This window comes from Cibotium barometz, chromosome 30 (genome assembly GCF_041138505.1).
Source record: "Cibotium barometz isolate CiBa-2024 chromosome 30, ASM4113850v1, whole genome shotgun sequence".
In the NCBI taxonomy this organism is placed as follows: Eukaryota; Viridiplantae; Streptophyta; class Polypodiopsida; order Cyatheales; family Cibotiaceae; genus Cibotium; species Cibotium barometz.
Genome location: NC_141075.1, coordinates 37,882,969 through 37,898,638, shown reverse-complemented (window position 1 = coordinate 37,898,638; position 15,670 = coordinate 37,882,969). Strand labels below are relative to the sequence as shown.

The following is a 15,670-nucleotide window of genomic DNA, read 5'->3' as shown; positions in this document are numbered from 1 at the left end:
GCGTGTGTGCCATTAGCCACCCCATGCCATCCCGTCGGTCTCACCCCCCTCTGTCCTGCTGGGAATCATATTATTCTCAACGCCACCAAGGCCTCAGATTATATCCACTCTTGACGACCGACCTCCCGTTCGTTTTGTAAACAATGGTCTCGGCTCTTATTCTTCATGGTCATGGTCTCACACTATAGAAGAAAATGAGGTGCTCATGCAATTCATCTTTGCTGCAACTCGACTGTGTGGGCTCTCGTGCTTCCTCCACAGGCAAGTCTTCTTGGACTGCTCCCTCCGAAGTGTGCAAGATGTTGTCACCGTCTGCCACACAGCATGGGGTGTAGTAGTAGAAAGCGTGTGGAGTGGGCGTTGAGGGCCTGGGTCGGCAATGGTGTACACCTAAATATACATTTGCCATTACCTTCACTTAATTATATAGGATCAATCATCTTTCTTACATGTACTTTCACCCTTTCTACCTTTGATTTACATTACATTGGTATGATTGCTATTACAATAGTGTGATTAGGACTAATTTTTTTAAGACGGCCTACAATAGGGCTGAGCGAGAGAGTTCGTGCTGTGGTAGAGAGTGAGGCGTCCACAAGTATGCACGAAGATCCCTTACAGTCTTTTTCGATTGCCGTGCAAGCAATGCACCCATGCATACATGGGCCATGTTGAAACCTTTTCAAGATGTTTATACCTATGCATACACACATGCCTAGCACAGCCATTCTCAAGTAAGCATCTCATACATGTCTCTGTGATGTATCCACAAATGTATACAAGTGTAAATGCTATGCTGCACAGCGCTAGCATCATATCGCATAAGCTTTACATTCTATATCTCAACATGCATGCCGGATCTATTGATAGGTGAGGTGTTGCTACAATAATAAATGTACAGATTGGGAATCAAGTCCAGAGTGTTGGAGCAGGCCCATACGTTGAGGTAGTAGGGATGGCTATTGCCGTGTGGACAAATGGTTTGCATGCTCTTGAAGCCCTCAGAGTTGTAGATAGTCTGAGAAAGAGATTTGTGCAGCTTTGTGGGTACATACACGCCGCATGTCCTACCCCATCTTATGCTTATTTCGTTACTCACTTAGCCAAGGAACGTGTAACTCTAAATCTTGTTCTCTGCCTTTGTCTAGGTGCATGTTTCACACACTTGATGACAGCTATGACTTATTGAGTGAAAATAGGTAGGTTGGCATTTTTCGGGAGTGGAACTTCGCGTTCATCTTCAAACTTTTTGATTCAATTGAGTCTGCCAACTGAAATCTTGATGTATTGGCATAGGGATATTGAGATTCGTGGGGTGGATAGAAGTGTGCTGCTTGAAACCCTTGTAAATGCACTCCCATCCGGTACTGTTTGTTATGGCTCTCGATGAAGAAGATACACAATGTGGATGCAGGTTACACTTGAGTTGAGTTGACAAGTAGCTCTTCCATACAAACAAAGGCCTCTCTTTCTCTCTCTCAAAAAACACACACACATAGAGCACACCAGTGCACAACATTGCTTATGCACGTGTGTACTTATTGAATAGTTCCATAGACGTCCATGTTCTGGTCTCCAGAGGTCTCTCTCTTGCTCTCTATAAAGAACCATGTCTGACCATGTAATCTAAAGAATGGGGTGTTGCAGACTGATAAGAGAATACGGATTTCCTTTATTCATGTCCTAAAAATTGTTGAATGTATTCAGGTTCTTGTTGGATGTGATGGAATTCATTCAGTGGTGGCAAAAGAGTTGGGATTAAGTGAGGCATGTTATGTTGGTTATAGTGCAATACGAGGACTATGTCAGAATACGCAGCGGAGATGATGACCAGATCTGGGAACACAAGAGCAAAACGCAGTGCAGAAAATCACAGCACAAGAGAGAGAGAGAGAGAGAGAGATAAGAGGTGTGTAACTCTACTCTATATACACAAGAAGATCCCGGAGTTGATACAAAAGTGGTGGGGAGTATGGGGCCTATTTATATGCCCCATGCATGCAGTCGGCCAGCACTAGTGGCTCTCCATGACTGCATGAAGCAGTCGGCCAGCAGAGAAAACTCCACGACTGCATGAAGCAGTCGGCCAGCAGAGAAAACTCCACGACTACTGATTAGGCAGTCGGCCAGCCACACGACTGCTGAATGGGCAGTCAGCCAGCTACCAGAGACTCCTGCCAACATCTGGCATCCATCCACACCACGGAAAAATGGGGAAAAATAGGGGAAAAATGCGGGGAGTGAGGAAAAATGGTAAAACACCTCATAAGGGCGGGTACACCCACAACAAAGGCCCTGGTGTATAAAAATAGACAGGAGATGACTTCTAACACCACCTCTCAGCTCCTGGCTGTGAAACCAACCACAGGGAGTTGGGGTGCCGCCTGAGCAAATCCTGAGATAGCGACTTCGTGAAGTGGTCCACCGTACTGTCCTCCGTCGAACAGAACTCTAGCAAGATGTCATCAGCAACGATCTGTTCACGAACAAAGTGCCTCTGGATGACCATGGGTTCCTCCAGTGGAAGCCCAAACTTGCAATGCAACCTCTGCATCCTCACCACCTCACAAGCAGCATCACAAACAGCCCGGTACTCTGCCTCTGTCCTCGACAAGGCAAAAGATGACTGTCTCTTACTGCTCCGTAAAACTGCTCCTGGGCCTGAAGTAGATCTCCTTGTGTCCGGATCTCCTCCCCAAACTGAGTCACTCCAACCGTGGAGTCGGACTCCATCCAACAATCCCCCTCCTGTGTATAAAGAGTCCATGATCCTTCGCATGCCGCAGAAACCACAGGAAACGCAATCCTGCCTCCCAAAGAGTCATCCGCAACTATGAGCTAAACTGCCTCATCATGACGCTCCCGTCCAATCTGGTGTCCATCAACCAGATCAATGAACCATTCTGCTTCTGAGTCAAAGAGGCATCACACTGCTCGATGTCACTAGCTTGGACATTTCCCAGTCTGAAAGGGGCCCTTATCTTCCCACCCAACTACACATACATGTAAGGTACGTGCCCGTCTCTTGGCTTCCTCTTCCAATGTAGCATTCATCACCTCTACTTTATTGACAGGTGTATACTTCTGTTTTTTTACTACTTCAATCCATGGGTTGACTTCCTCAATTTGTTTCTTTGTGGCACTGGCAATTTCAGCGCATGAATGCATTTCCTTCTCATCTGCAGCCACTTTTGCCTTACATGATTCCAAAGTGTTTTGCATTTTTGTGATGTCTTTTTGTGGTCAGCCATACATGTCTTCAAAGTGCCTTCGTACGATGCAACTATTGTGCCAATCTCTCGGAGCATGTCATCCTTCCATTTCTGCATCTCTTTTTCCATTTCCGTGTGCATCAAGGCTTGGGCTAATTCCATCTCAACCCGTACTTGGGCTTGCATTTCTCCCTTCAATTGGACATATATCTCTTCCTTCAGTGTTTCGTATATCACTTTCCTTTGGGCATGCATCTGCTCGGTCCATTCCTTTTCAAGCTCATGTCGCATGGTGTTCATCTCTGTCCTTATGTGAAGCTGTAGCTCCTCATAAAGGGCCTCATCTCGTCGGGCCATCTTCGCAATCCTTCGTGAGCCAGGGAACATGATTCCTTCCCTCAGTCTTCTGCGGTAGGCATTTGGTGCCTTCGTGGGGGTGTGAAAGGTTGTCTCACCATCCTGTTCCCCCTCCAGGGGTTGAGACATGTTTTCCCCTACTAGTTGCTGCCTTGGGGGGCTGAGCAAGGGTGGGTGGGAAAAGGGGCCAGACAGAGAAGATCATTTCTATCCTGTGTGCCCAGCCCCGACCAGCTTTTCAAACAAAAACCACCCACGTATGCTGCAGCCCGACTGTGTGCCCAAGGAGTGGATCAGTAAGCCGCCTGTGTGCCTCTGTCTCCTGCCGCACCCTTCACAAGAGCGTGAGAGAGGATTCAATGTGGAGCAAGAGAGAGAGTTCTGCCCGACTGCACCTCCTGCGCCTGACTGTTTGCAAGGGGAGAGAGAGAGAGGGAAGACGCCTGCGATCTGCAAACATGTGACCTGCGTCCTGTGACTTTTCAATCTGTTGGCCAGTGACTCAGCGACTCTACACGCCTTCGACCCTGCTCACGTGTGTCTTAGCTCGCTTGCTTGTTTGCGATTCTGCTCGCCTGATCGCCTGCGACCTACTCACCTTCATCTCTGTTCGCCTGCATCTCTGTTCGCCTGCGACTTGCTCGCATGAGTCTTTGTGATGTGTTCGCTTGTTCGATGTGCGACCTGCTTGCCTCCTCATCTGCTCTTTGCGACCAGAGAGAGAGAGAGAGAGAGAGAGAGAGAGAGAGAGAGAGAGAGTGATGTGGGCTGGGCTCGGCTCGGCTGAGTTAGGCTGGGTTGTGGACCTAGCGGTGGTAGGACAAGGAGAGAGGGGTGGGAGAGGAGAGAGAGGGAGGGCGAGAGAGTGAAAGGGAGGGAGGGAGAGGAGAGAGAGGAAGGGTGGGAGAAGAAGAGAGAGGGAGGATGGGAGAGTAAAAGGGAGGGAGGGAGGGAGAGGGAAATGAAGGAGAGAGAGAGAGAGAGGGAGGATAGAGAGAGCTACCAAAGAGAGCGAAGGATAGAGAGAGTTAGGAAAGAGAAGGATAGAGAGAGTTAGCAACGAGAGACGAGAATAGAGAGAGTTAGCCAAGAGTGACAGGGGGAGGATAGAGAGAGTTAGCAAAGAGAGACAAGGATAGAAAGAAAGAAAGAAAGAAAGAAAGATTTTATTAACGTCTTCCAAAAGACCGAACTCGGCCTATGAGACAAATCGGAGTACCTGTATGGGGTATCCTCTGTCATCCCAACAAAATGAAAAAGTACTGAACAAAAAAAAAAAGCTGAATCTGGGTGTGCAGGGGATGGAGCTCTACTACTAGGAGAATGCAAAGCTATATGCATGGAGTATACAATCATGATATGCAACCTAGCTAGCTCCATCCTGTACCATACTGGGGGTATAAAATGGTATACATCAGTGAAGGGGGTGTCCATAGCTCCCTGAAGAACATGCCTGGGTGTGCTCTGAAGCGAGAGAGGGAGGGTGGGAGAGTGAAAGGGAGAGAAGAGAGAGAGTGAGAGAGGGAGGGTGGGAGAGTGAAAGAGAGAGAAGAGAGAGAGGGGGAGGGAAGAGGGTGGGAGAAGGAGAGAGAGGGTGGTGTGGGCTAGGCGGTGGTGGGCGGGGATGGTAGTGACAATAGTTAGAGAGAGATTGTTCAAGTAGAGAGAGAAGACAACCAAGAAAAGCTCCTTTCACCAAGCTTTCTCAAAAATCACACTCGGCAAGTACCCTTTTATAGATTCCATACAACTCAATACCACCTGGTGGTTTCATCAAAACACAGCAAGGACACAGTGGTGATCAGCAGGAGCTTCTCTTGCCCGATTGCAAGTAGAGGGTTGCAAGGATCTTTGGTATGCATCATGAAGCTGTGAATCAGCAAGATCATTGTATATATAGCATGTTTTGGCAATATGGAGTAGATTAGGTCTCTTCTCTTCTTCTCTTCTGCGTCTTTGCTAAACATAGGATTAGTGTTAATCTTCTTTGCTTAGCGTTAATCTTCTTTGCTTAGCGTTAATCATCAACACGCTTCCGCAACGCTTGTTACATTGGTATCAAAGCTTAGGTCATCTTAGGACAACCCTTAGCTTATGTTTTGTGCATGCTGAATTAGGTTTTTTGAAATTAGGATTTGTGTTTTAGGATTTACAAGCAAAATTAGGGTTTGCCTTTTTGCGTTAAATCCGCATTTTTCTCATTTTTAGCATAGTATAGTGCTAGAAAGTCTAGATTTCAGCCTAGCATGATCCTAGGTAGTTTAGAAAGCATGTAGAACTCTAGAGTTAGGGTTTTGGGGTTTTTGATTACAACAGAAAAAACAACAAAACAATAGCATGGGTTTAAAGGCAATGGACGATGCCTTTCTCAAAACTTTGCAGAGTCGTTGGGGACGAGAAGATGAAGAACGATACAAAAGGGAACAAGAACGCTATGCCCAGTATGAATAAATCATCGCCGGGGTCGGGTTTAGGCAATAACTCATAGAAGAGGACCATCCGCAATGTGAGAAAGAAGCACATCAAGTAAAGCTTCAGGAAGAGGCGTGTCAAGGCCAGCTTCTCTTCTGTACGAGCAAAGATGGGCATAACTCAAGGAGACATAGGCACAGTTCATGGCAGCATCAACAAAGACCAAGAAGGAATCACCTAGGGTTGTGAAGCAATCCATGACTGAGAGTGTTTACCCAACGAAAAGAGAGCTTCTAAGACGAGTTCTCGGGAGAAGGTGTTTTCAAGGAGATGCCATTACCTGGATGCACGTGCCAAAACCAGAACCAAAACAAGAACTAGAGCCAAAGCTAGAGTCTGAAGCCAAACCAGAACCAGAACCACAGATTGAGGAGGTGGATCTTTCCAAATCCTATTTGGAGGAGAATGAGGTCAACCCGATAGTTCCCAAGGAGGTGGATCTCTCGAAATCCTATTTGGAGGAGAATGAGGTTGTCTCGACATTTTCCGAGGAGTTTTCAGAAGATCAAGAGACCGAGCTAGAGAACTTGAATTGGGGATTCAGCCGATGGATATGAAATCCAATCTTCAATTGGACCAGAACGGAATCGGAGCAAAGGTGTATGGATTACCCCAGTGCTCCAAGCTTAGCAGGAGGGGATGTCATGTGCATCCGTTAATCTCGATGCTCATAGACATGGATATTCTCATTAGTAAATATATGGGCAGATTTAGGGGCAAATTTTGCAGCCCTACAGGCTCTAGGAAGTGCCCAAGACATAGCTCAATGGTTGGGACACCTTTTGGGCATAGTTTGGACACAAAATATGACTTTTTGGACAATGTTTTATGGGTAAAATAGACAAAACCGACTTGATACGAATTCATACCTTTTTCTTGTAAATAGGATCATTAGGCATTCATTAGAATCATCATTCAAAGATCAAGAGGATCCATTTGTCAGAGCTTGCAAGGCAGCAAGGACATAGTGGTGGATCAGCAAGAGCTTCTCTTATTCAATTGCAAGTAGAGGGCAGGAATCTTTGGTCTGCATCATGAAGCTATGAATCAGCAAGATCATTGTATATATAGCATGTTTTGGCAATATACAGTGTCATTGCAAAACATAGGATTAGTGTTAATCTTCTTTGCTTAGCGTTAATCATAAACATGCATCCGCAACGCATGTTACATTGGTATCAGAGCTTAGGTCATCATAGGAAAGTCATTAGCTTATGTTTTGTGCATGTTGAATAAGGGTTTGCGTTTTTGCGTTAAATCCGCGTTTTGCTCATTTTCAGCATACTATAGTGTTAGAAAGTCTAGATTTCAGCCTAGCATGATCCTAGGGAGTTTAGAAAGCATGTAGAACTCTAGAGTTAAGGTTTTTGGGTTTCTGATTACAACAAAAAAAATAGCAAAACGATATCATGAGTCCAAAGGCAATGGACGATGCCTTTCTCAAGACTTCGCAGAGTTGTTGGAGACGTGAAGATGAAGAACGATACAAAAGGGAACAAGAATGCTATGCCCAGTATGCACAAATCATCGCTGGGGCCGGGTTTAGGCAACAACTCATAGAAGAGGACCGTCGGCAGCGTGAGAAAGAAGCACATAAAGTAAAGCTTCAGGAAGAGGCGCGTCAAGGCCAACTTCTGGACGAGCAAAGATGGGCACAAGTCGAGGAGACATGGGCACAGTTCATGGCAGCATCAACAAAGGCCAAGAAGGAATCACCTAGGGTTGTGAAGCAGCCCATGATCGAGCGCGTTTACCCAACGAAAAGAGAGCTTCTAAGACGAGTTCTCGGGAGAAGGTGTTTCTGAGGAGGTGCCATTACCCGGGATGCACGTGTCAGAACCAAAATCAAAACTAGAGCCAGAGCCAAAGCTAAAGCCTCAAGCCAAACTAGAACCAGAACCGCAGATCGAGTAGGTGGATCTTTCCAAATCTTATTTGGAGGAGGATGAGGTCAACCCGATAGTTCCCAAGAAGGTGGATCTCTCCAAATCCTATTTGGAGGAGGATGAGGTCGTCACTCACGACATTTTCAGAGGAGTTTTCAGAAGATCTAGAGACTGAGCCAGAGAACTTGAAGACCAAGTCAAAGAGCTTGGGGATTGAGCCGATGGATATGAAGTGCAATCTTCAATTGGACCAGAACGGAATCGGAGCAAAGGTGTATGGGCAACCCTAGTGCTCCAAGCTTAGCAGGGAGGGATTATCATGTGGATCTGTTAATCCCGATGCTCATAGACATGGATATTCTCATTAGCAAATATATGGGCAGATTTAGGGGCAGATTTTGCAGTCCTCCTACAGGCTCTGGGAAGTTCCCAAGACATAGCTCACTGGTTGGGACACCTTTTGGGCATAGTTTGGACACAAAATATGACTTTTCGGACAATGTTTTGTGGGTAAAATAGACAAAACCGACTTGATTACGAATTCATATCTTTTTCCTATAAATAGGATTATTAGGCATTCATTAGAATCATCATTCAAAGATCAAGAGGATCCATTTGTCAGAGTCTATGAGGCAGCAAGGACACAGTGGTGGATCAACATGAGCTTCTCTTGTCCGATTGCAAGCAGAGGGTTGCAGGGATCTTTGGTATGCATCATGAAGCTGTGAATCAGCAAGATCATTGTATATATAGCATATTTTGGCAATATACAGTAGATTAGGTCTCTCTCTCCTTCTGTTCTGTGTCTTTGCTAAACATTGGATTAGCGTTAATCATGAACACACTTCAGCAACGCTTGTTACAATGCAGGCTAATGCATCAAAGTCTCGTGATTTCAAAGCCGGAGACAAATCTGTGAAGTTTGATGCATATCATGGGGAATATGATACTTCAAACGCACCTACTTTTATTGCCCAGTTTGATATTGCTTTTAGTGATGAGGATTTCACTCAAAAATCCATGATCCGGCATGTAAGCATGTGCATGAAAGACACTATTGCCCATTGGTGGCTCATGGAGAAGCTTAGATCATGGGAAGTGTTACAACCCTGTGTTTTCTCTCTCCTCTCATCGTGGATTGCAGGCCTTGTTTACGAGATTGGGATACAAAGGATCAAGTTAAGATGCACAGGATGATGTTCTTGGAAGAGATGTGTGTTGCTCTTCGTCTGGGACTTATGTGTATTTAGGGATTGCTTGACACGTCCTCTATCTTTCTCTCTCTAGGTTTTGGCAACCATGCTTGGATGGTATATCTGTCATGAAAACAGGACATTGGTTTTTCAAGAGGAAAACAGGACATTGGTTTTTCAAGAGGAAAACAGGACTTTAATATCGAGGAAACAGGCCTATGGTTTATGGGATACAGGTCTATGGTTTATCAGACATACAGGTCTTTGGTTTCATGTGGAAAGCATGTCTCTGGATTCATGTGAATAGGTTGTAGTTTTCTCCACGTTACATGCAAGCTGTGACTGTAGGAAAGGACATATGGTTTGGTTCAGCCCTACTGCTGTTTGGGAAAGGGTTTGAGAGATCCATGGTAGCAATGGAGAAGACCTTTTCAAGCAGGGAGGCGTTGTACAGGTGTGCCTTCTCTATGGAATGCTTTGCTGTAATAACGAGAGTTTTCTTTTGGAAGTCCTGGGTGAAAAGCTTCGAGGGATCCTATTGGTAGAGGATTCTACAAGATGTACTTTGTACTCAAATTTTTGATCAAGTAAAGAAATACCACAAGGGGCGCCACTGCGTTTTGGGGCCAATCGATGTCCGTGTAATTTTTGCAGGAGCACTCTAGCTCCCCCTGTTTGTTTCCTTTTCCAGATCCCCATGGGTGATGTAGTGTTTTGTGTGCGAGTGTTTGTTTCACCACCCGTCAAATTTTTGAAGGCTGGTTTCATGGTTCCATTGCCAAGATATCGTCAACTTTCTCAAGGAGGCGAGCCCGTGGTTGTCACATCAAAAGCTTCTACATGAGGAAAGTGGAAAGAAAGTACATGAGACAATGCAGGATTGTGTGTCTTTGTCTATATGAGGTGAAGAGCAAAAGCGAAGCTCAGGAGAAAAGACACCAAGGACAGGAAGTAGTCAGCCAGGAACAAGAAGCAATTGAAGTGTTGTGGTGCAAAAGATGGATTGAAGGCTGTGGTTTTCCACACTTTGTCACCAGTGGTATCTTCACGGAGGCTTCATTGATTCGGAAGACAGTTTCTTTCTATGTTTAGCAGTGGTGGTCTACTATGCTTCATTAGGGACTTGTGCTTACCATTTGGATGGAGTGCAAAAGAGATTTGGGTGCCCGAGGATGTATCAGATGAGGCTCAGACGGAAGCGGAGAAACTTGATGAGGTTCTTATTCCCGAGCAGATACTAGCCCATAAGGAAAGAAAGGTACAAGGTAAAGTTTCCCATCGCCATCTTGTGAAGTTTAAAGAACTATTCACCGATGGATGCGAAGTGGATGGAGGAGGGTGACTTAGCAAATTCACCTCAGGAATTGCAGCTTTATCTTGATGCCTTTGAGTTGGAGCCGACTCTTGTGACGGCTCATTCAGGTTCAGCAGAGCATGGGTCTGGAGCATTGCCTGATGCTCAAGAGGGGGGTAGCACCTCCACTCCCTTGTTACAGACAGGCTCAGTTTTTCATCTAGGAGTCGCTTGGTGACATCTTTGTATTCACCCGAGGTACTGAGGCTGACAGTACATCTGCTTACGGGACTTCTATGATATTGTGTACTAGTCACATGAGATGATGCTATTTCTGGAGTTGGTTTCCTTTGGAATGGCATGGTTTGGTTTAGTTCAAAGTCTGCAGCAACCTGAGATAACACTTCGAGACTCTATGAAGGGCATAAGTCTTGTGAGCAATCCTAGAGTTGGTTTGGTTCATGGATATATGGATCGAACTCTATCTGTGCATGTATTTATACACTTTTTGAGGTATTATTGTATTCTGGTGCCATTGGATCCCTGTACCCTTGAGAATACATGGGTAATACTCTGGATGTGTCAGGATGAGATGCATGTATATTGGTATGATACATTAAGTACTTTATTATGTTCATGGATGCATCACTGAGTGTGGCTCCTGCGGGATGGCCATAAACAGAGTGGGTAAAGCATCAAGAGGGACATATGTGGAAAGTACTTAGTGGATGTATTTTTTGGATGCATTGAGTGCTTTCATATGCTCATGTTGTACCATCAGTCGTGGGTCCTGCGGGATGCCCATGGGCGTAAGGCTTGCGAGCAACCCTGAGACTGTTACTTTGGAGTAGGTAGAGCATCTTGAGGAGCATATTGTTTACGAATGCATATATGTGTCATGCATATGTTTGTCATATGTAGAATGATACATGGTTTTGTTTTTGGCTGGCACAAGTTACGTGTTTGTCGCTCTCCTGCCAGCTGAAAAAACACAGCCGAGATCTGCCTTCTCCTCGCACTCCGGTCCCCTAGGCGTTGACGTGCCTTGGCTCTGATACCATGTCAAAGTTGGCGATGCGGAAGCAGTATTGCGTTAGTGAGAAAACGCTAAGGGAGAAAGGATGAGAGAAAACGCTGGCAGAGAAGGGAGAGAGAGGGTTCACAAACGCTAGAGAGAGAGAGAGAGAGAGAGAGAGAGAGAGAGAGAGAGAGAGTATTCGAACCAACACAACAGCAATGAATTAGATGAATTTTTACAATGGAGCTAGGGTGCTTATATATCCACAAATGGACTTGGCCGACCTCACTTGAGATGCATGCAAAAAATTTTAACAGTTCCATCTTTTGACACAAAGATCCTGAACCATCTCATACTTGCTCTTGAGAGTGTCCTCCTCATCCTCATCATCATGATCAAATTGCTCTTGCTCTTTCATGAGCTCTTTCAATTGCTCAATCATTCTGTGACCATGTGACTTTCCCTCTCAATGATCGGCGCAATTCAAGGCAACTTCCCTATATCCTTCAGCAAATTATTGGGGCAATGTGCCATGCAAATGACATTGTCACATGTGGATACATCCCTTCAACAATGGCACCTGCTGCCCTGTTGGCGGCCTCACCATCCACAACAAATCCCATAACAAGGTCACTACCAACAAACTCTATTGCCTCTCTCCACTCCACATCAGCACTCTTCCCAGTCCCTGATACATCATGCGATGAAATGAAATACATCTCTCCTCGAGAATAGGCCACTACCCCATGGATAGACCTCTTTTGTGTATCGCTCCATCCATCAGTGATGAGAGAGACTCCATTCTTTTTCCACATATGCTTTGTGTTCTCTGCAACTTGCTCTACAGCACGCCTCTCTTTCTCAAGAAGAGTGGTATGCAAAGTCTTTGAGGATGGGGGAGTGTAAGATGCAAGGTTGTTAGAGGCGTCAGAGGCGTTTGGTACGAGGCGGGTATGGTACGCGCCTCGAAAGACTCGTATTTTTTAGAGACGTTAGAGGCGTGTTAGAGAGTCTCTTATATTTACATATATATATATATATATATAGTGAAAGTTGAGAGAGAGAGAGAGAGAGAGAGAGAGACTAGAGTGTGTATGTATGAGCCTTGAGGGAGGGTGTGTATGAGAGAGGGAGAGAGAGTGTGTGTGTGAAAGAAAGAAAGTTGTATTAAACGTTTGCAAAAGGCCAAAATGACCTATGAGACCAAAATAATCCATCCTCATCATCTGGATATATCATCAAGATTCAAGACAAAGTAAAATGAAATGAATTGAAATGAACCAGTAGAGTATAGAGAGAGCTCCAAAAGTGGGTATAAAAAACATCATCATCCTAGTGTGTTTGAAGTTTGAACTTTGAACTTTGGGTCTTGAGAAAGGCTTAAGGGAGGGAGGGAGAGAATGAGGGAGAGAGAGTGTGTGTGAGAGGGGCTGCCTTGGGCCCTTAAAGCCTCTGTCTAAAGACTCACACCAGCAAAAAAATAATAATTTGTGGACGCCTCGATCAGGCAGTCGTACGCCTCGTACGCCTCGAACTGTTAGAGGCACGCCTCGTAACAACTATGGTAAGATGGACCATACTCGCCAATCTTCCTCACCATAACCTTGAAGTACTCAGATCTGGCAGCATGGAAGGCAATATGATCATGAAAAAAGAAGCAAGCCACTGCCGTATCAACATCCTCCCTTCTGTTGGGATCCCATTTTTTATCAAGGGTGCTCTGTCGACGTGCAGGAACTGTGGATGGCATGCTAAAGGACGCATGATGTGGTGTGGACGATGTATGGCTAGCTGATGCTAATGCAGAAACTCTAGAGCCTCTACTACATGCCTCCGATACAGGTGGCCTCACAAATGCTGCAGGGTCAACTGCCATAGGACGTGCCGCCCTCCTTGCTGTAAAGAGAGATGCTTGTGCTACAGCCCGCTCTAAGAGCTCTGTCCTCTTCTCTTGGCTTACATTTGGGCAAAACTGCATCTCATGCCCAGACTCATGGAGAAGGTGAGCTCTCACCTTGTTTGCCCCACTTGTTCATGTGTATGGGCATAACTTGCAGCGCCATTAACGTGAACCTCCCCCACTTCCTGGTCTCTAGGCATTCACCTCTTCCCCCAAGACCAATTTGAACCCTTGCCCCCAACACGGGCTGCTAGTGCTCGCAAGGAAGAGGCCATTGTGATAGAACTTTAAGCTTTGAAGGCTCGGCCGTTCTGCTCCTTCAGAGTCTCACACTAAGCTCTTGTACTGGATTTCATCATATATACACTCACTCATCCTCTCTTCTCTTCAGTTAATGCACCAAAGCAGCTAATCATACACCTTAACAGTGGTATTAGATCATGTAACAAAACAGGTGTGGCATGGCATGAAAATGGGCAAAAGAAGCAAGATTATGAGCTTCACGTAAGGCAAAAGAAGCAAGATTATGACCTTCATGTGAATTTGGCATGGCATAAGGTAGAACCTTATGGAGAAATCTTCATGACATTTAGCATGGCAGACACATCATGGTACGGCAAAACACAATGAACATCTGAAATGCTACAAATTGAAGGTGAAAGGGAAAGACCATACGTGCTATCAAGCCACTGGCCAGCAGTCCAACGGGTACCATTGGAGATAAGGCAGGCAGGTCTGCCCTTCTGGAAACTTCGGAAGCCCACGGGAACAAAAGATGGGAAATGGAATGAAGAGGACGTCTTTGCAGGCGAGAGGTGCGTCTTGAGACACGAAGAAGGGCGTGCACAAGGGAGGTGGGCGATGGCAAAGCTTGGTTGTGTTGCTGTATTGTGATGAGAAGCCACCATTGCCATAGCTGAGGAGGCACACATCATCATCATCATGCACCTTAATCAAACCAATTTCCGAACCTCCACGTGTCGCTATGCTCACTTGTCTACAAAATGGTGTAAAAGAAAATATAAGGGTCGAGCTATTGATGAAAGTCTTACCTCAATCTCAATGTCTAGGGTGGAGGAGGAGGAGGAGAAGCTAAACTTGTGTGTGTGTGTGTGTGTGTGTGTGTGTGTGTGTGAGAGAGAGAGAGAGAGCATACATATACAACACATCAACTAAGGTCAAGGAGGAGCTTGGAACAAGTGCCATGATCCAGAGCCATCCACTATTTCCAAAATGGATCCTTCATTAATTACAATTTTGACACAGCCAGTACCGAGAAAATAGTAAAACCTATTTTTACCCTTGGAGTGTGTATCAATAACTATACTACAAGAGGACCAACTTAGATTGTGCCAAGTTGATCACATTCGGATTTTCAGGAATTCTAAATGAATGGTGACAAACCAATGTCACTACCCAAAAATAGCAAGCCATCTTTGAAGATCTTACAAGGGGCACCAGAGGGACAAGAAGTTGATTGGGGTATGAGACTAGTAGCAAAATTGGTTATCTTAACAGAATGGGTTGGCTTCGTTGTGATGATGACATGGAGTTTTCTGAGTAAGAGTTTCTCAATGCAAGGATATGTGATCTAAGTCAAATCAATCAGTATTTCACTAGAATGAGATTCTTGCTCTACCATTCAAGAAATGATCAGAACATCACATATTAAAAAGCTTATGTTAATTCCTGTGAGAAATCTGTGCTATTGCTGTAAATCTAAAAACAGAGAATAAAACAGCATATATATGTAGACAGTAGACTATAGATGATCAAAAACCTAAATATGAATCAAGGTAAAGCATGAAGGAGGCCCGTGAGTGTTGGTAAGGGCTGAAATCAGAGATGAAATGACGTGCGAATGAGGCACCTATTTATATAGGTCCTGATGAGCTAATCGACCAAGTCCTATAGGCCGAAATGGACAAAAATCCATAAAATGCTTTTAAAAAAGGGCACCTATAATAAATGGTGCAAAAATAGCAGACAAAATATGCAATGTAAGGGCCTTGTATAAATGGGCCAGATACAAGAATGTAGAAAGTCCATCTAGGGATAAACAATATTTCCAACACCTCCTCTTTAGTGGCAGATGGGCAAACCAACGCTAGCATGCTAAAGTAAGACCTACAAAGACGCACGAGGAAGTGGTTTGGTGAAGAGGTCTGTAAGGTTGTCTGTGGTGGTAGAACAATATACCAAGTCAAAAAGACCAAGCTTGATCCAATCTCAAACAACATGATAATGCACTTCGATATGTTTGGATCAACCATGAATCACTGAGTTCTATGCCAAAGCAATAGCACTCTGGGAGTCCGAGAAAATTGTGACCGGAGAA

At 45.0% G+C, this 15,670-nt stretch overlaps 1 protein-coding gene across 1 annotated transcript in view; it reads right to left on the bottom strand.

The window, feature by feature from the left end:
• LOC147621451 (uncharacterized) overlaps positions 1 to 14,350 on the bottom strand; it is a 60,769-nt gene extending 46,419 nt beyond the window's left edge. Inside the window, exon 1 of the mRNA XM_086824189.1 lies at positions 14,008 to 14,350. Within this exon, the coding sequence (XP_086680315.1) occupies positions 14,008 to 14,276 (269 nt within the window). The 5' untranslated portion in view covers positions 14,277 to 14,350. The remainder of the gene's footprint in view (positions 1 to 14,007) is intronic.
• Positions 14,351 to 15,670: the final 1,320 nt, after the last annotated feature.